We start from the raw sequence: 24,522 nt of genomic DNA, 5'->3' as shown, positions 1-24,522 counted from the left end.
CAGTGACTAGGTTTCAGGTCTGAAGTATTAACTCTGCTTCTTTTCAGAAATGGAGCCGAATAGCATTTTGTGTCTATGTTTCAGATTTCTAACATTTACAGTTTTTTGTTTAAATTTGAGAGGGATCAGTCCAACATGGATACTGAACACCCCACCTCAGTCAGCATCATCTAGGACCGACACCACCATGGCCGACACCACTCATTTCACTCCTGCCATCAGGAAGAAGGTATACGAGTCTGTAAACCATGATCTCTAGGTTCAGACTCTAGAACAGCTTCTTCCCAACAACCATCAGGCTCTTGAACTATAAATATCAACTAAACTATGAACTACAAACTGTCTTGATTGCACTAGGGTTTGGGGGATTTTTTTAAGAAAGGAATATATATTTTTAATTTATTGATTTTTATTATGCCATCTATGTGTACTGCGTTTACAGACATCTTATGCTGCTGCAAGTAAAAATGTCATTATTCTGGTATTGGTGATATGACAACTAAACACTCTTGGCTCTTGAGATTATTCTTATGGCCCTATCATTTGCCAGTATCCACAGTCTGTTAAAGGATCCTGGTAAAACAGTAACAGACATCCTTTATTTGAAAATTACCCATTTGCCATCCCTGGAGAAGCTTTTTAAGGGTTGCCTACTCTCTGAAGTTGTAACAAGGATTAGAAACTGGAGTCATTTGACGGGACTTAGATAAAGCCCAAGTCTCTGGATCACTTTCTGGCTGGAAACCTGCTGACGTTCAGTCACTCTACAACTTCATTCCACACCAGGAAGTCCTTAAAGCACTCCGTTTCTTCCTCGACCGCAGAACCAGCCAATTTCCCATTACTAACACTCTACTCCGCCTAACGGAACTGGTCTTACTCGCAACAACTTCTCCTTCAACTCATCCCACTTCCTCCAAATCACACTCGCATGAGGCCCAGCTATGCTTGCTTCTTTGTAAGCTTCCAGGTCCACACTGGCCCTATCTATGAACTTTATTTCTGCTACATTGACCACTGCATCAGTGCTACCTCCTGCACCCATGCAGAACTCAGACTTTTTAAAGTCACTACCAATTTCCACCCTGCACTGAAATTCACTTGGACCAACTCTGACATCTCCTTCTCTTTCTTGATCGCACCGTCTCCATCACGGGAGATAGACTATCGACTGATGTTTATTATAAACCACTAACTCCCACAGCTATCTAGACTACACATCTTCCCACCCTGCCTCCTGCAAAGACTCTAGCCCCTACTCCCAATTCCTCCATCTATGCCGCATTGGCGCCCAAGATGAGGTGTTCCACACTGACCTAATTCTTTAGGGAACAGGGATTCCCCTCTTCAATCATAATTGAGGCTCTCACACAGGTCTCCACGGTATCCTGCAGCGGGTCCCTTGCTCCCCCTCCTCCCAGTCACAACAGGGAAAGAGTCCCCCTAGTCCTCACCTTTCACCCCGTCAGCTGTCACATACAGCAGATAATCCTCCAACATATTTGCCATCTCCAACGGGATCCCACCACTAGCCACATCTTCCCATCTCCACCCCTTTCCGCTTTCCAAGGAGACCATTCCCTCCACAACTCACTAGTTAACTTGTCCCTTCCCAACCAAACCACCCCCTTCCCAGGCACTTTCCCCAGCAACCACAGGAGATGCAACACATGTCCCTATACCTCCTCCTTCGACTCTGTCCAAAGACCTCGACAGTCCTTTCAGGTGAGGCACAGGTTCACTTGAACCTCCTCCAACTGCATCTACTGTATCCACTGTTCTAGGTGTGGACTCCTTGCTTTTCCCCCTCTCTCCGTCCTGCCCCCACCCTAGTTCTCATACTAGTTTCAGTGTCCCGATTCATTTTATTGTTCCTATGCCTCGTTGTCACCTTCCCCTCAGCCAACAATGAAGCATTGTCCTTAAGCATCATCTGATATGATCTGTCCTTTTCACACCTTACATACTCTTTGTACTCCTCCCTAGCTCTAGTTTCCCTCTCCCCTGACTCAGTCTGAAGTAGGGTCTTGACCCAAAACGTAACACATCCCTCCTCTCCAATAATGCGGCCTGTCCTGCTGAGTTATTCCAGCGTTTTGTGTCTATCTTCAGTGTAAACCAGCATCTGCAGTTCCTTCCTACACATAAAGCCAATGCCTTTGATTATTTCTCCACTGTATTTTGCTTATAGTTCTGAAATCACAGACTCTGGCAATTTGCTCCTATAAATTCTACACCTCAGCCAAGGACTTATTATTCACTAGTTAGTCAACTCCCAAACACAGGTCTTTCCAGAACGTGCATCTGGTATGTCAATGTAACACCAAGTTGATAGTGATCATGCGATTGGTGATATGTGTGTTTCATAGATCACTCCTGGTTCAGGAGAACGTTTTTGTTTTATTTATCTTACTCCACTGCAATTTGACTCCCATAGCAACATACAAATATTTGTCTACTGTTAGTGGGAAGAGTGGAAAACAGGAAAATGAGTCCAATCTCCAGTAATTGAAGAGATCAATTTTTGGCGGTTTATCTGCCAAACCCCAAATGTCCATTGGTTTCCTACCATGCATGGGAGGGACAATTTACTGCACAATTTTATATTCACTTACTAGCAAAATAGTGAATTATTTGTTTTTAAGAGCTGGGAGCCTTTTAATGATTGGTGGATGTTTTTAGCTTTTCCCAGTGGTGACATCACTGCCTTCATGTAATCACTTCTAACGAACCATGTGCAGATGAGGTTCTGTTTGTGCTATCCCTGTCCTTTCATAAAGCAGCAGTCTGTGTACAAAACAAATTAATTACAAGAAGCTGCAGACACTGTGTACTCTAGGGCCCAGCTTGAACAGAAGAATGATTAGCTTACCAAACTTGTTTTGGGCAGTGTGAACTTCAACAAAGGTGGAATTATTTTTTTTAACCTCACATTTAACTGCTGAAATGCTCAAAGAATGGTTGGTTGAGTGGTGGCAGTGGGGCATATTCTTGGTGAGAGCTGATTTGGTGTCTTTCTGAGGGACCTTGTTGGTTGAAGGGCCTGGTGGCCTAGACGGGTGTGGTGTTCTACTGCTGCTCCTATTTTCTTATGTTCCTGAGTGTGACTGGACACATCATATGATCTGAGCGTGCCCCTCCTCCCAAGGGACTGGGTAGATAAAGATTGAACCAATTGCTGGCACTCAGACTGCTTCACTGTTTCTGGAGCTGAATGGGCTGGCAAACTCATAATCTCAAGTGTCTATCCATCTTGAATCAGCTCTCTGCACAATCTGAGCAGGACTCTGGAAATGAATTCACATTCACATTCCATTCACATTCACATTACCTGCTGAACCGGTTTGTTGTCTTTCTTGGTATCATATAAAGGACCCAAAAATGTCCTTATATTGTAGCTTCTGCAGTCTAGGCTAAGACGGCATTGGTGCAATAGCTTATATATATTTTAGGCTAATATGCAAATTCTTAATGTATCTTTGTAATTCTTTGTACTGCTTGATGTGTATATGGACCTGTGTCTGAAATAAAGCTATAATAATCTTCACTTAACCGGTCACCATTTCATTGCAGAGGAAGTCTCCAAGTTAGGACAGGTTTCTGTTCCAGAAAAATGTTTGTGACGCAAACTGTTTGTTTGTACATTCGGAGATGAACAAAAACATTGTGTGGGAGAGGATTGTAGGAACGACTGTGATCGGAGAGCAGAGGCACAGGAAGAGTGGCCTGCACATAGTCTCACAGAGTCAGTGAGTGAGAGAATGAGCCTGTCAGCGCTCCCTGCTCTGATGCAATCAACCCAATCCCTGTTGTTGCCATCGGGGAGAGAGATACTGGTGAGGTGATAAGGCAGGGGAGTGTCTTGTCCCCACTTGCTAAAGATACCTGCCAGACTGCAAAGGATGACATTTCTTTTGCCTGAGATGCTGAACCAAGGAACTTTAAAACGTCCCATAGCACTATTTCAAAATTCCTGGATATTACCCCTGATGTTCTGGCCATACTTTTCCCTTGATCAACAATTCAGATTATATAATATATTTTATGGCTGTTAACTGTTCGGAACTTGCTTGCCATTTGCAAAATGGCCGTATTTCTCTTATGTTGCAGCTTGATTGGATTTCAAAATGCACTTCATTGGCTGTAGAACATAGATTTGGAATAAATCCAAGTCTTTCTTTCTCCATGCAGAAGGTGATAAAAATTTGAGTCTTTGTTCTGCATAAGGCATAGTTAAGGGCCTCACTTAGATGATTTTTTTAGGAGACTACAGGTGACTAGGTTGTCGCCACATGGTCGGCGAGGTGTCGACTGTATGATCTCCTCAGTCGCCCAAAGTGTCCTAGAGTCTTTCTGGTCGCCGCAGAATTTTGAAATGTTCAAAACCTTTGGGGCCCGTTGTCTTGATGCCAATGGGGGTAGCCTGATGTAGGTGATGTCACCAGGATGATGTAGGTAGTTGCTGGTGATGACATCGGTGAATTCCATTAAAGTTATATTATAGATAATCCAAATTTTAATGTTATTATAATATTTTTGTATGCACTGTTGTATGTCGTAGGGGCATACAGTCGCCCGTTTATCGGCGACCTTCAACAACTATGACAGTCGCGGCAGTCGCCTAAAAAAGCCCATAAAAGTGGGCCAGGCCCTTTACTGGGTCAGTTGTTAATTCTAAATCTGAGATTAATAAACTTTTGTTAAATAAACGTATTATAGGAAATGGTACAAAGGAGTTAGGTCAGATCAAACATGATCTCATTGCATAGTGGAAAGGGGTTGACAGGGTATGTGACCTTCTCCTGGTTCTAGCCCCATGAGCAAGAGAGCTGAAGACATCAGATTAGTGACCAGGTAGAGGCTGATGGGGATTGAACCTAAAGATATTGGTTTAGTTTAGTTTAATGACACAGCGTTGAAACAGGCCCTTTAGCCCACCGAGTTCCTGCTGAACAATGATCACCCATACACTAGTTCTATCCTACCCACTGGGGTAAAGGAAAGAGCGTTCACGTCGCGGCCCTGTTTCCACCAATCTTTCCACCACCACGCACAAGAAAGACACCATTGTATGGAGATGCCGAGAAGTGTGTTCAGCTCTGGCTGAACAACTTCTAATTTTGTGTGTGGACTTGATAAGAAGAAGATCCTACCCACCAGGAACAATTTACAGAACCAATTAACTTACAAACCTGAACGTCTTTAGAATGTTGGAAGAGACTGGATCGAACCTAGGTCTACCACTGCGCCACTATGTCTAATAAGTAGGACGTGGGAGCAGAAAGCCAGATGTATGACTATACTAAGATGAAGGATGGGGGTTGAGCTGTCAAGATCATAGCAACAGATGGTCGGACCTTGACCGAACGTAATGCGAGCTGGCTCGTGACCAAGGAGTTGGAATGAAGCTAGCAGTGGACCTATATCTGTCAGTAGCAGGGGACACCAAGGAGCGTCGAGACTGGAGAACAACCATGCAAAGATAAAGAATGACCCTAGCAATGGCTAGAGAAAGATAACAACAGACTCAGGACTGTCACAGATTCTGGCCAGTTTGAGTTTAGGGAATTGGTAATAGTGTGCAAACCACAATAATTCACCCGAAACGAAAGGGATGTGTGTATGTTTAAGATATCTGCAGAAAGGAACTGCAGATGCTGGTTTAAACAAAAGATAGACAAAATGCTGGAGTAACTCAGCGGGACAGGCAGCATCTATGGAGAGAAGGAATGGGTGACATTTTGGGTCGAGACCCTTCTTCACTAAAAGATATTTGTAGCTCCTTCTGACATTATTGCCATCTATCAGGAGGTTACAATCTTAGACACCAACGGTGCTCGGTGCTTGAGGTAACAAGCTGATGAACTGTAATTCAGATGAAAACCATACAAATATTTATTTCTGTTCTCACACATGAAAAATAGTTAGGATGCTGAAACGTTGTTGGTATCTGTGGAACTGTAGCCCAGAAACAGAATCTGTTGTCAAGAGAGAAGAGGGGAGGAGACAAGGAGAGCTTTCTCAAAGAGTTTGCCCAACTGAATACACTTAGTGTAGTATGTGTGAGTGAAAAGTATTTTGAACATTAGCATTCTTGTTCTTTCCCTTTATGATTTTTTCAGGTGATGCACGGAGCATACATGATGAACAAATAAACAGCTCTTCATGAGTGTTAGAAAATGAGTGTCAGCAGGTTATTTAACAATGATGTACAATTAAGCTTCATCCTCCTTTTGTGTGACCTGCTATTCAGCAGGGTTCACTGGATGGTAACTGGGGAACTAGTCCCAGAGATTCAGCTGCTGGCAAGGCTGAAAGCTTAATTTTCATGCATAGCTGTCCCATCATCTATATGCCACTGTAAAGACATTTAATTCCACTGTCAGCTTTTGCAACATAGCCTTGTAGGTTACAAAATGTATAGATTCATTTGGTTATGCAGCATGGAAATAGGCCCCTCAACCCAACTCATCCATACTGACCAAGATACCTATTTAGGCCAATCCCATTTGTCCATGTTTTGGCCATTTAGGACTGACATGAGGAAAACTTTCTCACCCAGAGAGTTGTGAATCTGTGGATTTCTCTGCCAGCTTTTAGCTTTTAGGGCAAACGGAATAAAAGGATATAGGGAAAAAGCCGGAACGGGGTACTGATTGTGGACGATCAGCCATGATCATATTGAATGGTAGTGCCGGCTCGAAGGGCCGAATAGCCTACTCCTGTACCTATTTTTCTATGTTTCTAAGATTGGCAATCAGTTTGTTCTCAATTTTATCTATCATTGGAACTTTAATTAAATGAGTTGCTTCACATAATTCAAAGCAGTATGTTTTTGCTTCTCACCACCACAATATAGTATAATGGTAGACACAAAATGCTGGTGTAACTCAGCGGGGCATTCAGCATCTCTGGAGAGAAGGAATGGGTGATGTATCAGCACTAGACCATTTCTTCTGACAGTATAGTGATACGTATGCTAGCATTGATCGATGGTAAATATGACTGGCCTGGTAATCCAGATAAGTAAATCAATGATCCAGAGATATGTTCAAGTCTCACCAAGTCAACTGGAGAAGTTATATTCATTAATTAAATACAATCTTATTAGTGGTCATAGGTGACATGAAACTACTAGACTGATATTAAAACAAAATCTAGCTTTAAACATCTTTCAGGGAAGGAAATGTGGCTCTTATGTGATCTGGCATGAAACCAGGCCTTAGGAACATCTGCCTCATGAAAACAAATGAAATAGCTAAGCAAGCCACTCATTTCAAGAGAAATTAGAGGTGGACAACAAAGACTGGTCCTGCAAACTCAGCAATTTCTACATCCCATGAACAAATTTAACAATCCTTGATCATTTTTGAAAAGTATACATAAAATAAATTGCTGAGTTTATGATGTAATTGTTAGGCAACTTTACTCTTAGCTTGGTGCAAAGGACAGCATGTTTATACTTACTGTATGGTACACTTTCACTTTTTAAGAAAAGGTGGAGTAAAATGTAGGCCAAAGGTGCACTATCTATTTTCCATTAACTCAATTTTATTATATCTATAGCACTTGCCCTTTTAACTTTGTACAAAAGACCTTTTATGATAAGAAATAACTCGCTCACTTTCACCTCATCATTTTATCTCCTTATCTCCACATGATCAGAATTGTGGTCATTGCTGCTGTGATCTATCCTATTCCCAGGCTGCAAATGTATCATAATCTACACACCCTTCCACCCTCAAAATGAAATAAAAACTCATTGTACATGGCCCACTTCAGCATATGAACCAGTCATAACGTTATACAGCACTGAAACAGGCCCATCGGCCTACCTTGTCCAAACCCAACAAGATGCCTTCCCTTTGTGCTGCACAAGAGTATTCATTGCTGATTTTAATGTTCAATTCATCAGAAAAGATTTGACTCCAAAATCCACTTACTCAGAATACTAGGACAGGGCCACAGCGCAACTTAAACACTAATACACTAACCACGGTACTAATTTCTAGCTTAAGCAACCTCATATCTTAAACTAAATGTTTGCCTACTTTATATTTCTTCACAGCTACCAGGTGCAGCAGAATCTGCTATGAGCCACCCAGCAATGATACACCCTGCATTAATTGATGACCCATTGTACAATAGTGATAAATGTCCTTGCAATCATTCAAACTGAATTTTAACTATCTATGTCCTAATAAACTGATGAAGCAGATGATGCACAACTATTGATTACTACTGAATAAATCTGAGTTACTACAGCACACTGCGTGTTTTACTCAAGAAAAAGCCTTGTCCACTTCAAACTGATCATTAAAGTGAGCAACTGGTGATATTACATGGTACTCACAGGAACAAAGTAAATGGTTGGAAAACGCTTGACAGACGATCGAAATGAACCTTGACTGGTTGGTGAAAAGAAACCGCCTTTACTAACCCTGCAAGAAATGTACAAGATTGTTAACTATCATCGTTAATTTTAATGCTCAAATCATCAGAATCACCAAATTACCTTTGTTGAATTCCAACAGAAAATACCAATTTCCCAAACAGTAGAGGTCAAATTGTTTAGGATTATCAGCAGAATTGTATCACTGAATTGAACAACTAAGTAGATTTTACATTTAAATGATCCAGAGCTACTGCTGCAATGAAAAGAGCAGAAGACATGTGAAGCTAAACTCATTGATAATGGTACTTCATTATTTGCAGAATGATATCACTGAGTCACTAGTCAAATGAATTCATCATTTTAATTTAGCATATATTTCAATGAATAATGTTTAATATCATAATAAACATTATAACTACAATTGTGGATACTCTTTATAGGAATTATCATAAAATCAACCGGGCTCACCAATGTTCTTGAGCGAAGGAAATCTGCCATCCCTTCGATTCGGAGGGATATAGATCACATGCAGGCAGATGAGGGCAGTTTATCTTGGCATTATGATATTATATTGGCAGGAACAAAGATCGCAGAAAGTAGTGAACACTGCCCAGTGCATTATGGGTACTCATGTAGATCCCTACCATCGAAGGGATCTACATGAGTCGCTGCCTCAAAAAGGCAGCCAGCATCATCAGACCCACACTACCCTGATCACACTCTCATTTCACGCCTGCCATTGGGAAGGTATAGGAGCCTGAAAACAGAAACATCCAGGTTCAGGAGCAACTTCTTCCCTATAACCATCAGGCTATTAAACACTTCAGCCTCCAAATAGACTGAACTATGTCATCTCGGGGGTATTATTTTTGACTTTGCACTTTTATTGGAGTTGAGTGGGGGCGCCCCTGCCTGCAACTCTTCGTCCTATAAACCTTTTTTTATTTTTAGTGTGTTAGTGTGTTTTGGCTTGGAGGTTTTCTAGTCTTTTTATATGGGGGGGGGGGGGGAAGGGGGAAATTGTTTTTTCTCAGTCCCTTTCCTCCGAGCCACATCTTCGCCTCTTCCTCACGGCCTACCAACGGGACTAGACCAGCGTTTCCTGCCGGGAGCGGCCAGAACTTCAGCTTCGGCGGCGGCGCAGCGCTGAAGCACCATCGCTGAGCGGGCGATGCCTTACCGAGGGCCGCCGTGTGGTAAGCTCCAGAATGCTGAGACCACCGACTCTAACATAGCGGAGCTGTGGTCGCGGAGCGTCCAGTCATGGGTGGCACTGACTTTTAAACACCGCGGAGCCTGTGATCTCTCGCAGAGATTACCAGTGTTGGAGCTCTGACCAGTGCGGCCTGTGGACTTCGGGAGCCGCGGTCTCTGGTAGACAGCGTCCGTTCCAGACACTCCAGGCCGCTGAGAGTGTTCTTCCGATGCCGGAGCTCCATCATCCGGCGAGAGGGCCTGAAACATCAGGCCACCTTCGCAGCGACTGCGGAAGCCTCAATAGGCCCGACCATGGGTGAACAAGAGGAAGAGGACGGGACTTTGCTGCCTTCCCACACAGTGGGAACCATTGTAGTGGGATGTTTTTAGTTTTAATGTTAAATTCTTTAATGTTGCGTTTATTTTATTGGTGTGCTGCAATGGCAACTCAAATTTCACTACACCAATTGGTGTATATGACAATAAATGTCCTTTGTCATTGATTTATTTATCTGTGGGGTTTTTGAAAAATATATATTGAACTATTTTGATGTTTATTATGGGTTTTTCAGAGTACAATGTTTACATATCTGTTGTGCTGCTGCAAGTAAAACTTTCATTGTTCCGTTTCAGGACATATGACAATAAAACACTCTTGACTCTTGACACAGACTTTGTGAATCGAAGCTGTACTGTGCTCTGATCTATGTTCTTACCCGTCTGGCCATTATGTTACTAATATTTATGTGGCCCATTGTGCAAGCCACAGATATCTTCTCAAGGATATTCAGGGGACGGAAATAAATGTTAGTTTTGCCACTGATGCCCACTTTCCATAAATGTTTTTTTTTTTTTTTAACTTTGGGATAAAATTATAAAAGTTTACATTTAACAAAAGCTTAAGATCATTCTCACTGCAGAATTCACTTTAAAACTCAGATCCGCTGATGTTGGTAAATTATGGATTGAGGTAAATTATTGTTTATTGTGTAATCATGATTTAATTAGAATGAGGTTTTTTTTTAAATGAATGGGAAACTATGGCTAAACCAGGACATATGATCAGTATTAGCAAAGGAGGCAATAGTGGTTACATGAAGCAAGGCATCTTGAGAGATGGCAACAGCAAGATGATAGTAAATGATGGTATCATTGCTTTCAAGGAGAAAAGAACAGTGTAATATGTCTGAAGAAACCAAAATTTGATCTATCTAAAATGACTTCACAGCTGTAACTTGTTTAACCCTGTTAGCTCTGTACCTTTCTTGAAGAGTGAAGCCACACTTACTTGGCTGATGGCTTTTCAAATATAGGAGATCTTAAGTTGTATGATTGCACGGAAAGATTGTCCTGCAAAAATTCATTGATAAATCTTTACAAAATGGAAGATAAATTTACCGTGTTATTAATAATTCCTATTGTCTAAAGTTGTTTGGCTTACTAAATGTGCTATTATTCATTTCCTGCAAGATTTTACTTCCTGTACAGTTTCTGTTTCATTCTTGACTATAGGTAAATTTGCATAGGTTCCAGTTTAATTTACTCCACCAGCAAAATAAACTAAAAGTAATTACAATCTTCAAATGAAGTGCAGATATAAGAAGGTCTAAAGTTACTTCACAGTAGTTCTTAACACTGGAACAATTCATTTTATGCACTTTGACAGATGCATTCCAATGTTGACTTGCAGTGCTTTTGTGTTGCCTCTAAACAGAGCCTACAGCCACCACTGATTAACAGGTAAATTAATCAAATAAAGCTTCTAATCTACAAATTAACAATTTATTTCAAGAATCACCAGATTTAAAGGAAATTACAGCTACATTCTGCTATATATGGTATAACATTTTGTTGCCTTTATAAAACTCCACATCCTATGACTTACTGTGGAAGGACATTACAGGAAATTCACCAGTGTTCGACTAACAACGTTGCATGAACTCATCCCAGTGACAATGTAGTAATGTCTCTACCATGTAATTGCTTTGTATCAGAGCTTCTTGTAGATCATCCAAATTTATTCCAAAGAAGTGAAAGACTTATAACCATGTTCTGAATTGAGCTTATTACGTACTTCTCATTCAAATTTCTTAAACACAAATAATTTCTGTGCTTATTTCTTAGTAAAGGGAAGGTAACCAGTTAGATCACTAAAATTGCTGAGATGTTTTTGTCTCCACACTCTGTAAAGCTAGATAGGGTGAAGATAACAATTGACTAGATGTGACGTGACCCTATGGTCCCAACTGAAAACACCAAAATTGGTGGGAGAATTAATCGAAAAATAGGAAAAGCTTGTAGGAAATAAACTTGTTCTCAAAGCTACATTTTCTTGTTATTAACAGGAAAATGTAGCGTTTGAGAACAAGTTCATGGAATTAATTTGGGACCGTTTCTGGGATCAATACATCATGGAATTAACTGGTTATTTTGGACCTTATCCAAATCTGGTGACAAGGATAGATTTTGTTACTCTTAGTTTAGTAGCAGTGACTGTAGATCAAGGATATGGGGGTGGCAGAGTTGCGCAATGGCAGAGTTGCTGCCTTACAGCACCAGAGACCTCGGATCAATCACCAGAGACCTCGGATCTGACTATGGGTGCTGTCTGTTAGGAATTCTCCCTGTGATTCCATTGGTTTTCTCCGGGTGCTCCCAGATTCCAAAGTGGTGCAGGTTTGTAGGTTAATTGGCTTCAATAAATTGTTTCTAGCGTGTAGCATAAAACTAGTGTATCATTGGTCGGTATGGACTTGGTGGACCGAAGGGCCTGTTTCTATGCTGTATTTCTAAAAGAAATATGGAAAGCTAGAGTAATGGTATGTCCTCCTGCCAGATGTGGGAGATCAGGGACACTTCCAAAGATTCTAGTGATTCTACCAGCTGGAACTGTATCCAGTTGCAACTCCTTTCAGACTGTAGAGAGCAGCTGAGTCTCCAGATGGACTCACCGTGAAGTATCCGGGATGTAGAAAATATGATAGATAGTACGTTTAGACAGAAGGTCCTGCCATTGTTATAGAAATAATTAAGTTGGATGACCATCAGGACAGGCAGAGAATGCAGGAATCCCCTCTGGTCATTCCCCTCTCAAACAGTTTATGGTTTGGATACCGAAGATAGACACAAAACGTTGGTGTAACTCAGCGGGTCAGGCAATATCTATGGAAAGAAAGGAATAGGTGACGTTGCGGGTTGAGACCCTTCTTCAGACCGAGAATCAGGGGAGAGGGAAAGTAGAAGCATGATAAGGTTCAGTACAAATCAGAGCCGGCACTGATGACCAAGGAAAGGTGGAGCCCACAATAGTCCATTGTTGGCTGTGGAAGGAGTGATAACGAAGGGATATATGGATGCAAACAATGGAGCTAGCAGGACGACTACTGTGCGAGTATGGGGGGGGGGGGGGGCTGCGAGTGAGGGAATACTATTGCAGGTGGTGGTGTGTCTCAGAGAAAGGCAGCAACTGTAGCCAAGTTAGCAGCACCACAGGTGGCTCTGATCAACAACCGGGGTAAATGTAAATGTGGGACACTGAAGAATGTTCATGAACAGAGTGACCTGGTGTCCAAGTCCATCGTTCCCTGAAATTGGCAGAACAGGTTGATGGAGTGGTGCAGAATATAAGAGCTTAGATGTTATGTTGCAACTTTACAACATAAAGTTAGACCACACTTGGAGTACTGTGTGCAGTTCTAATCACCACATTATAGAAAGAATGTGCTGGAGAGAGTGCAGAGGAGATTCATCAGGATGATGCATAGATTGAAGGACAATTTTGGGGGAGAAACTGGATAGGCTGAGCTTGTTTACCCGGCAAGTAAGAATTTCATTGTTCTATCTGGGACATATGGCAATAAAATGCCCTTGACTCTTGTCTCGACTCTCAAGGGGTGATAGATATTGGCAATGCGTTAGCTAGAGGTGGTGGAATCTGGCACAATCACTATGTTTAAGAGATACTTAGACAGACACTTAAATAGACAAGACATTGAAGGATACAGACCTAAGGTAGGCAAATGAAATTACAGCAGATGGACATGGTGGACCAAAGAGCCGATTCCTATGCTGACAAACAATGTCCTTTGACAAAGAAATTACATATCAGGGTTAACATATGAGGAGCGTTTGATGGCTCTGGGCCTATGCTCACTGGAGTTTAGAAGCTTGAGGGGGGAATCTCATTGAAACCTACCAAATAATGAAAAGCCTAGATAGAGTGGATGTGGAGAGGAGTTTTACACTCGTGGGAGAGTTAGGAGCAGACAACACCGCCTCAGAATAAAAGGGCACATCTTTAGAATTTAAACTCCTTCATCTCACTTCAATGCCTAATGTTTGATAGCCCTACCACAGGAAAAAGATTCAGACTATCTACCCTATTTATGCCTCTTATAATATTATATACCTCTTCCAGTTTACCCTTAGCTTCTTTTACTCCAGGAAAACTAGCCAAGCCCATCCAATCTCTCCCACAAATAAAGTCCTCTGATCCAGGCAAACCCCTCAGTATTCCCCTTATTACAACATCCTTCCTAAATTTGGTTGACTGGAACTACACACGGTACTCCAAGTGCATTCTAATGAATGTTTTATGCACTGATGCATCTGATCTTGGCTTATCAAATAAAGCAAATACCTCCAATTTACTGCAGAGTTTTCATACCGATAAATTGTACTACACAATTGCTTTAATTAAATATGGAACCCTATCCTATCGTGGCTGTAAATCCGTAATGTTCACTTCAATCCAATTCTGTTCCTACCATGATGCTTTTTCCAAAACATGACAGCACAAGACTCTAGTCAGAAACAACATAGTATTTTTTTCTTGATGAAGATGCCTGTGAAGGGTTTACTTCTACTGCAGCATATTATTTTTCTCTGCTTCTGGATGACTAAATATGACAGATGCTGCAAATTAATGCATGTCAGGCTTGTCCACTGTGGAGCTTTGGGCTGTGTATCCAGTCATTAAAGAGAAATTGACTCAACTTACAAAACAGCTCAGTATTGCCCAAAGTAATATGACAATCTTAATTCGCACCAGACCACAGTATGTTTAGGACCTATCCATGTTCTCCAGAGATGCTGCTGACCCGCTTTCCAGCACTTTAAAAAAATTACAGTATGTTTAGGAGTGAGTCTAATCAAATGATCTGCTATTCTGAAGTGACCACGTCTCAAACATGCATGACAAAATAATTATAAATTATATATTTTACAGTACCAAAAAATTACTCATTCAACTGTGTAAGTGAATGAAAGCTAATTGGCAGCTCCAATATCTCACTCTCATTAAAATGGATTAGCCAAACTGAACCGCTACAAATTTTATAATATGCAACATGGTGAAAACTCTTGCCCTGTGAATTAGAATCAAAAATAGTAAAAACAAAGGTTACATGTTTCAGCTGAAAACCAAAAGGCAGAAAGCCGAAAGCACCAAGATCCAGTGGGTGCATTTTAAAACATTGCACCATGAAAGGAATCATCAGACTCTGCAGTGTGTGGGGTGGCTCTATCTCTCCATTTTAATGTTGAAATACAGACGCTGCTCCTTTGACCCGTCCCTGCTTACTTCACTTATGTTGTGGCAATGTTTCCATCTGGAGTCCCGGTCCAGCACAGTGAATCAGGTGGAGCCTTGAATAGAGAAATGACATCCTAGTTCTATCTGTTTCTGATGGATAGTGGTGTGTTCCCACCAGATGGTGTGTTTAGTGAGTTTAGAGTAACTGAGGCCCAAAGCTTGGTTGTAGCTGACCTTGCAAAAGATAAAACACGCAATAATGGCAATGGAAATTGGTGACTATTCCAGGGACATAGGCATTAATAAACAGCCACTTTGTTTTATGGAGAAACAGGCTCTTAAAAATACTGAATAACTTTGAAAATACGATGAGAAGGAAACATGGATTGTCTTCAGCTTTTAGAATGCTGTGTTAGCATAATAAATATGTGACAGTGATTTAGGGTTTATCCTCAGATGCAGATATAATTGCAGAGAAATAGGTTGAATAATCCATTTCAAAAGCAAAACATTGCCGATGCTGGAATCTGAAGAGAAAATTCTGAAATTGTGCAACAGGTCAGGAAGCATCTGTATGTGGTGAATCAGAGTTAACACTACATCCAAAGGACTAGAGATTTGCTTATAGTGTAGAATGATAATGTTAATTAACTGTTTTATAAAACAGCTATTCAACTTCAGATAGGAAGAGGTTCAGATAGGTTGATTATTGGATACAAGGTAGCAATGGAAACACTGTTATTCCTTCATTCCCAATCCAAAGAATTATTGCTACCTAGTGATCTTTGCAAGGAAGTGACACTGGATGAGAACAGGATTACGCGCTGATTGCTGTTTTTCCTCCTCAGATGCTGGGAAAAAAAGTACAATGACGTTCATCATACATGGTCACACCTGAAGAATGGCTGTTTAGCACAATGGAATTGAAGCGAGGAGTGACTGTTTAGGAGAAACTTAAACAGCACCAGTGAGCCAACACCTCTAGCATCCATTAGAGAAAATATAAAATACTTAAGAGAAAAGATTACAGACGGGAAATAATTATTCTATGAAAAGATTACAAATGGGAAATAATTATCTTCTGCCAAATTCTAATTAATAGAGGCCAAGCAAGAAAGTAATAAAAGAATAATTAGAGACTGACTAGAATATTATTCACTTTGTTGCAACTCAGAATAAATAGGTAGTACTAGTATAAATATCAGCTGCAAACCATTTGCTCTGAGTTAACAGGCACGTCTTTTCTTGAGGTTTTGATAGTTCACTTTTTTTCCCACAGACTATAACAGCTGGATGTATAATGAAGATATGCAATGCAAATGCTGGTTCCTTTCAGAGGCCCGAGAATTTGTAATGCAGAATAAGAAATGTCAGATGAATTAAACACCTTCACGGTAGAAGACACCTACTACTTACCAGAATTACCAGAGACAGAGGTTCAAGTGAAAATATGAAATTGGAGAAAATAAGTGTTAGTTAAAAAGTAGTACTAGGAAAAAGTTGCTGAAGCAAAAAACGGATAAATCTAAACCACTGAATGATCTGCATCCCAGAAGAACAGAGTTAGAGAAGGTGAATGTTCTGGCTATTATCCTTCAAAACACTATAGATTCTGGAATTGTTTCTGTGGAAAAGGAATTTAGAAAGTAAGATTAAATGGAAGATAGAAAGTAAGACCCCATTAGTTAAGGACCTGATAGCTAACACTATTTGTATGGAAAATATTGGAATCTATATTACAAGATACAATAACAAAAACATTGAAATGAACGATAGGAATGAGGAGGGTCTGTCTGGCTGGATTAATAGAAAAACAAGTTTTGCTAATCTAATAGAGTGGTTTGAAGATGAGACTAGTAGAATGGATAAGTGGGCCCAGCATATATGGTGTATTTGGATTTGTACAGAGGTTTCAATAAAGGCCCACACGAGATGTTGGTCAACAAAGATAGAGCACATAGAGATGAGATTGACCTGGGATTGAGAATTGATTAAGCAAACAATAGGAACAAACTAGTTGGGTGGAACAGGGATTGATAATGCAGCAATTCACCACCTATATCAACAATTTGACTGGAATGAGTGAATGCTATATTTCTAGATTTGCTGACGATACAAAACTAGTTGGGGTTGTGATAGCTGTGGCTTGCTGTATGAGGAGAAGAATTCTGTTAAAAGTCCAAAACTTGCAGACACAGGAAGGATATTTCCCTTGGCTGGGGTCTATAATCTTAGGTGGCATTCTCAGAATAACAGATTTGCCATTTAGGCCTGAGATGAGGATGTGGATAGTGTGAATCTTTGTAATCCCCTACCTAGGAGTGCTGTGGAGGCTCAGTCATTGAGTTCACTTAAACAGCGAATAATGGAATTCTAGATAGCAAGGGGATTGAGGGATATGGGGGAAAGTGCATGAAAATAGGCTTGAGGTAGGTCAGATGTGATCCTGATGAATAGGCTCGAAGGACCAAGTTACCTACTACTCTTGTTTCGCATATTTATTACAGCAACATTAAGTTGATTGAAGAATAAATTCATATGTCCATACCTTTTGAGGTACAGGGTGCACGGTTTTCTGTCTGGTAGTGCTTCTAAGAACTCTCAAAGGAGACGTATTCCTCCGCACCTCAGTTAAGGGTAATGGGCTCGGAACAGAATTGGTCAGCTGTGCACCTGACTGTGATGTTGATGTACTGGAACTGCTCTTCTCTTTCCTTTCAAAATTAAATGTTCGTTTCACTGGATTTAGAAGTCCTTCTTGGGTATAAAGTTTTGAGGAATATTTTCCAGGAAATGGCGTCTCCTGGAAGCAAATAACATGAGCTGAATTGAAGCTGTCAATACAAGAATTTATACTAAAGATCTAAATTAGATTTTAAGAAATCCATGTAGAAAATATGGAAATAGAAACAGCATTTGTTGCAACCACACCATAGGCTAGTAGAAGAAAATCAATTAATATTTTAACTGGAATTGGATGTCAGAACTAAATCTTACAAGCAGACATAAAATCCACATTTGGTATAATATAATATGTATGCCTAAATTAATAATTAATACTTAAATCATTTTAAATACAATTACTTTAAAAGTCCAGCAGCTCCGAGGTCGTTTCATAATGCAATTCTACTCATGGGAACTTTAAGCTCTTACTCTCACGACCTTTAGAACTCTCCTCAAAACTCAATTTCTTCAAATATACTGCTTTCTGATTTGTTCTTCATATATTCTAACTGTATTCTTTGTACTAACATTCCCTTTTAACCTTAATAGCTACTATTCACTCTATATCATGACCTCACTTTGCCTAGAGATCACCGACTTGAAACATTTCTTACTCTGCAGTTGCTGTCAAACTTTCTTTCAGCATATGAAAACTGAATATTTTCAGCATGTTCGGCTTTTTTATTACTTTCAATTTGCAACGTTTCCAATACTTTGTTTTTACTTAAAACATTGCCTGTGAAGCTCAGTCAATGTAAGATTTGAGGTTCTGCTGAAATACATACTCGCATTTGGGAAACCAGGGACTTATTAGGGAAAGTCAGTAGAGTCTTGCGTAGATTTGGGGGGGGGGGGGGCATATATTTGATTGCTTTTTGAGGAAATGATGAAAATGGCAGTGTATGTTTTCTACATGGACTTTTGTAAAGCTTTGATAAAGCCTCCCCCCATAGTCCAGAAGCACAGATCAACTGGATAGCATCATAAAGAGGGTGTACAGCGTGTATGCCTTCATCAGTCAGGGCATTAAGTACAAAAGTCAGGAAGATAAATGGCCACTGTATAACCAAGAGTATATTTAATTGTCATTTGGACAATTAAACTTCATTTACTATGAACTAACACTTCATTTAGGCTGTATTTGAAGTATTGTGTGCAGTTCTGGTCACCACACTAAGGAAGGATGAGGAGGTTCTGGAGAGGGTGTAGAAAAGGTTACCAGGATGTTGCCTGGATTGCACAGTATTAGATGCAAGGAAAGACTGGAAACATTTGGACTGTTTTGCTGAGAGGCAACCTGACAGAGGTATATTAGTTACTAGACTAAGTGGGACCCGTTGGGTCCCATGTTCACACAGGAGAGCTGGTCCCCAATGCAATATTCCACCTCTCCATCAATTCCAATATGGATTCTTGGGGTGGCAGCTCAGTCACTCAAGCCTGATGTGCTGGCAGCTCACTCACGGCTGGTGGGCTGGCAGTTGGCTCACGGCTATTCCTTGAAACTCCATCGCAAGCAGGGTGCAAGGCAACCAAATTCAAATGCAGTTTCCAACCATTTCATGCAGGGTGCAAGGTCACCAAATTCAAGTGCAGTTTCATGCCACCAAGCAGGGTGCAAGGCCACCAAATTAAAGTGCAGTTTCATATCATTTCCTGCAGGGTGCAAAGCCACCAAATTCAAATGCAGTTTCATACCATTTCATGCAGGGTGCAAGGCCAACACATTCAAATGCAGTTTCATACCATTTCAAGCAGGGTAGCTCTTCAGGAAGCTCTTTTATACAGCAAGTGGTATGTGCCTGGAATGTTGAAGCAAATATGATAGCAATATTGAAGAGACATTTAGCCAACTACATGAATAAGTAGGCAAAAGAAGATTACAGACCATGTGTGGGTATTTGGGACTAACTATATTATAGTTGACTCAGATGTTGTGGACAGAAGGGTCTCTTCCTTTGCTGCACTATTCTATGAATGATCTTCACACATTAGAAAATTAGGGTGGACAGTTCAGGTGACCATACTATATAATCAAACATGAAGACATTGGGGACAGTGCAGGGAAGATATACAAAGATAATATGAGAACCTCAAAAGTATACTTTTCAGTGAAGGATGAATGGACTCTGGTGGAAAGAAAGCTGACTCGGTTATCTTTAAAATAATATAATATTTTGGCAGAGTCAGCTTTAAAAGTTTCCATTTGAGGTGAGCAGCATAACAGACAATAACCTCTCAATGTCAGCTAGATGAAAAAGCTAGTTATGGACTTTTGGAAGCGTGGAGTACATGCTCCAAACAGGATCAATGATGCCGAACTGAAAATGGTTTAGAGCCTTAAGTTCCATGGCGTTAATATCACTAATGAGCTGTTGCGGACCAGCCTCATTAATGTGGCAGCCAAGTAGGTGCACCAACACTGCTACTTCCTGAGGAGACGGAGGAAATTCGGTACATATCCAATAACTCTAACAAATCTCGACAGATGCACCATCCAAAATATACTGTCAGGTTACATCACAGTTTGGTTTGAGAACAGATCTGCCAAAGACTGTAAGAAATTGCAGAGTTGTAGTTGGAGCCCAGTCCATCGCATGGACCAGATTCCTCACTATTGATCAACTACATTTCTTCTTCTCCCTGCACCCGTCCAGCTGAAGGCACAGAAGCTTGAAAGCACTCACCACCAGACTTAGGAACAGCTTTATGCCCTCTGCTATTGGACTTCTGGACAGACAGGCTAAGGTACCGTCCGATTCATTTCTACCCCATTGTGAACATTGGACTCTGTCTGTGGAACCGATGTGCTACAATGCTGAGAACTAGATTCTGCACTCTGTATCTTTTCTATCATCATAAGCTGTCCTATTATCATGTCACAGGAGCAGAATTAGACTATTTGGCTCATCAAGTCCATGGTTTATCTTTGTGCCAGATTTGCATTAAATGGTCTTTGAGATATTGTATAAATGACAACCTTACTAATATGCAGATTTGGTTATGCTCACTTACATGTTCTTAGTTCTATTTCCAATGCCTTCTACACTTACATTAACATTTTTTTGCCACCACCCTCCTTTAGTTGCTTCCTGGTCTTCTGTTCGCGAATTACTCTTTTGCTGGAACGATCAGTGAAAATAATTTGAGGGTTAATGAATTTCTCAAATGAACGTAGCATTACAATCTACCCAAAACTTTGCCTTTTTAGAAAATTCATAATTTCCTATTACCTTACGATTACGATTGTTTTTAACGTTATTGACATCTTTGGGTTTTACTTTCAATTTGTTGTTTAAATTGTTTTTTTTCTTCGTTAATTTTGCAGGAGGAGGGTTGGAAGCGACTGTATTCATGTTCATAGCATTACCGAGGTTCTATTTACAAACTCAGCTCAACTGGTTGGGTTTTCCTTATCCCCAGACTGAAGCTTCACTGCCAGTTTGGGAGCATTTTTGTTGTTAATGACCACCAATGTTCAAACAAAAACAATCGCAAGAATATGCTGATTAAAAATAATCGGCGATTAATCTGTGATAACAGTCCACAGTCCTTTCGTATAATCGTCGGTTTAAAATAATTGAGTTTGCAGTGTTGCCTTTAAACATGGCTAAGAAAACTCACTGCTGTCAGCGATGAACCCATTGTGACGCGTACTTGCAACTTTTTATGGATACAATTACTTCTGCCAGCGGTCTCCTCCCTCGCCAAGTAACCTAGACTACGATCAGCTCCTGTCCTTGTAGTTTCGTTTAAAATCGAATTACCAACATCTTCCTCACACTGGCCACTGGTTAGATGAAATTATTAAAACTCAAAGTCTTAAACAATTATTTTTCTTGCAGTGTTTATAGATGTTGCTTCGAGAAGTTTAAGGACTGTTTTCTTGTAGTGATGTAAATGCTCCTTCGAAGAGTTTCTTTAAGGACAACATAGACATTCACGACTTGCTCGGAGGATTTGGCGCCAGAGGATTTCCGGTCTGCGCAACTGAACGCACACTTCCTCGTCGCAATGAAAGTAGAGTGTGGGTCAGTATTTCTGTAAATGACACGAAGCGCGACTCAAACCCCAAAGACGATCGGTTGCATCAAAAGATCTGGTAACTGACATCAAGTAAAATGGCTCAGTTATATGAGCTATCAACAGAAAAAAAGAGACCAATCTATTTATCTTCAGTTTACTACACTTTCACTTCGTATACGTAAAATCTGTTCAATTATTAAGAGAATCGGTAATCTTCCCATTGACTCCAGGGAAACCATTATACATCTCCCGTCACTTGAAAAAAGCCCGTTCAGTTTCGATGTTCTGTTGGCCAACATTATTCCATGGCCTTTAGATCTTGAAGCAATCTTATCTGATCAAATGCATTAAATGCCCACATATAACACAACTATATTTCTCTCATTGACCCATTATTTCATATACTGCCTTTTACCAGCTGGCGTTCTCTGATCATTTCACATTTGGCCTATTTTTGTACTTGGTTTCTCGAACTCTTCCCATTGCTCAATTTTAATTAATTGGGTTGATCACTACTTTAACAAAAATCTGCAACCTTTCAACCCTCAGCTGACACTCCAAATTTAGATGTTCGAAAGATTACCCTGACTGCTTGCTTTTCTCAGCAAACTGTGCTGCTTCTCATCTATAATCAGGCAATGTATCTACTAAAGCCAATCATTTTTTATTTATCACCGTGGATAGGACAGGTTTAGAGGGATGTGGGCTAAATGCAGGTAGTTGGGACTAGTGTAGCTGGGACATGTTGGCCAGAGTGGGCAAGATGGGCTAAAGGGCCCACTTCCAAGCAGTATAACTATCTAAAATCTCAACTAAGACTCTCACTGCACATCTTCCTTTCTGAATTTCTAGGAAGAGGTAACAGTAGTGATTGGACTTTGATAAGGTCCAAAAGGTTAGGGCCCCACAATTGCAGGGCAACTTAGTAAATTGGATCCAAAATTAGTTTGGTAATAGGTGAGAGGGTGGTGGTCAAGGGTTGTTTTTGCGACTAGATGCCTTTGATTAGTGTTCCACAAGGGTCAATGCTGTTATATACATGAATGATCCAAATGTGGGTGCAGCAGACAAGTTTAGTTTAAAGATACCATGTGGAAACAGGCTATTCGGCCTACCGAACCCACACCAGCCAGCACACTTGGGATACTTTTACATTTATACCAAGCCAATTAACTTATAAACCTGTAGGTCGAGTGTGAGAGGAAACCAAAGATCTGAGAAAACACACGCACGTCACGGGGAGAACGTACAAGCTCCACAGACAGCACCTGTAGTCAGAATCGAACCTGGCATCGAACCTGGGTATCTGGCACTGTAAGGCAGCAACTCTGCAGTTGCAACACTGTTACAGATGAATTGTTAACAGGGTAAAGACTAGTTTTAGTCTGTGAGATTGGTCAACAATGCCACAGTTCCTTAGAAGTAGCAGCACAGTTGCATAATGTTAAGGTAGTATATGGGATGTTGCTCATTATTCGACGACTGCTGGCACCGGTCATAGGTCGTTGCAGGTCGCCGAAAACTTTCAACATGTGGAAAATTCAGCGGCGACCAGAAAGACGCTATGACTCTTTGGGCGACTGAGGAGACTACTCACGACCATACAGGCGACACACGGGCGACATGTCACAGGGTGAAGCCTGTATGGTTACGAGTAGTTGCCCAGAGTCGTACCTTGTTCTGGTCACCGCTGTATTCAACATAATAATAATAAAAAATCTTTTATTGTCATTGCAGAGGTAGGAGATTTGGAATGCAACTTCCATCCGATGTAATAACTTAATTAGCTAAAAATGTAGACACCCAAAGAAACAAGATTAAAAAGAAGTTAACAGTATAAAGCGCAAATAGGTCTGTGCTGGGTCGACGTGACCATCCGAGGGAGACAGTTCATGGGGTGGGGGAGGCACTCAGCAGGACCAGTTCAGAGCAGCTATAGCTCTGGGGATGAAGCTGTTCCTAAGTCTGGAGGTGTGGGTGTAGGCCTTGTAACGTCTGCCGGATGGTAGACTTTCGAACAGACTAAGTTCAGTAGACATGTTGAAAAATTTCGACGACCTGCTGCGACTATGATGGATGTTGGCAAGTCAGCGAAAAAAAATTGCGTGTGGGATAGGCTCATTAGTAGGCGAATTGAATGAGAATATGGAAGGCAATGGTTTAACTTTGTAAAGCATTGGTAACACCTCAGTTGGAAGTATTGTATGCAGTTTTAGTCATCGGCTGTTAGAAATATTGATAGCCCTGGAGTGTGCAGAGATGATGCACAACAATAATGCTTGGGATGGAGTGTTTCAGTTGGAGGAGAGTGAACCATTTTCCAAGCAACAGAGGTAACAGGAGTTGTGATGCAAGCCATTTAAAATTATGAGGGGTATAACAGCAGCAAACAAGCTGGATCAACATGGTTTGCCATTTACATTACGGTATTAACGGTATATCCCACCAGGGGTACCGCACGATTGGTAGCCCCACCAACAGTCTGTGTTTTATTGACTTTTTAAAAAAAAATGTTTAGTGCGTGTTAAAAGTTTATGTAAATGTTCTCCAGTTTGTTTTACGCGAGGGGGAGTGGGTCGGGGGGAACTTTTCTCTGTTTCTTACCTTGCCGGAGATGCGATTAATTTTCGGGTCACATCTCAAGGAC

At 40.8% G+C, this 24,522-nt stretch overlaps 1 protein-coding gene across 2 annotated transcripts in view; it reads right to left on the bottom strand.

Annotated features, from left to right (window-relative positions):
• The window catches only part of stpg4 (sperm-tail PG-rich repeat containing 4), a 42,301-nt gene extending 18,050 nt beyond the window's left edge, over positions 1 to 24,251 (bottom strand). Inside the window, exons 1-5 of one of the 2 annotated variants that reach the window (XM_055639611.1) lie at positions 21,083 to 24,251; positions 20,903 to 20,971; positions 17,674 to 17,928; positions 10,881 to 10,942; positions 8,354 to 8,441 (exon numbers count right to left, since the gene is read on the bottom strand). In XM_055639611.1, coding sequence (XP_055495586.1) covers positions 8,354 to 8,441; positions 10,881 to 10,942; positions 17,674 to 17,928; positions 20,903 to 20,971; positions 21,083 to 21,211 — 603 coding nt within the window. In that variant the 5' untranslated portion in view covers positions 21,212 to 24,251. The remainder of the gene's footprint in view (positions 1 to 8,353; positions 8,442 to 10,880; positions 10,943 to 17,673; positions 17,929 to 20,902; positions 20,972 to 21,082) is intronic. The other variant, XM_055639612.1, reaches the window with a different exon arrangement.
• Positions 24,252 to 24,522: the final 271 nt, after the last annotated feature.

This window comes from Leucoraja erinacea, chromosome 8, assembly GCF_028641065.1.
Source record: "Leucoraja erinacea ecotype New England chromosome 8, Leri_hhj_1, whole genome shotgun sequence".
NCBI classification, from domain to species: Eukaryota; Metazoa; Chordata; class Chondrichthyes; order Rajiformes; family Rajidae; genus Leucoraja; species Leucoraja erinaceus.
The sequence above is the reverse complement of the archived record's forward strand: the minus strand, read 5'-3'. Positions and strand labels throughout refer to the sequence as shown.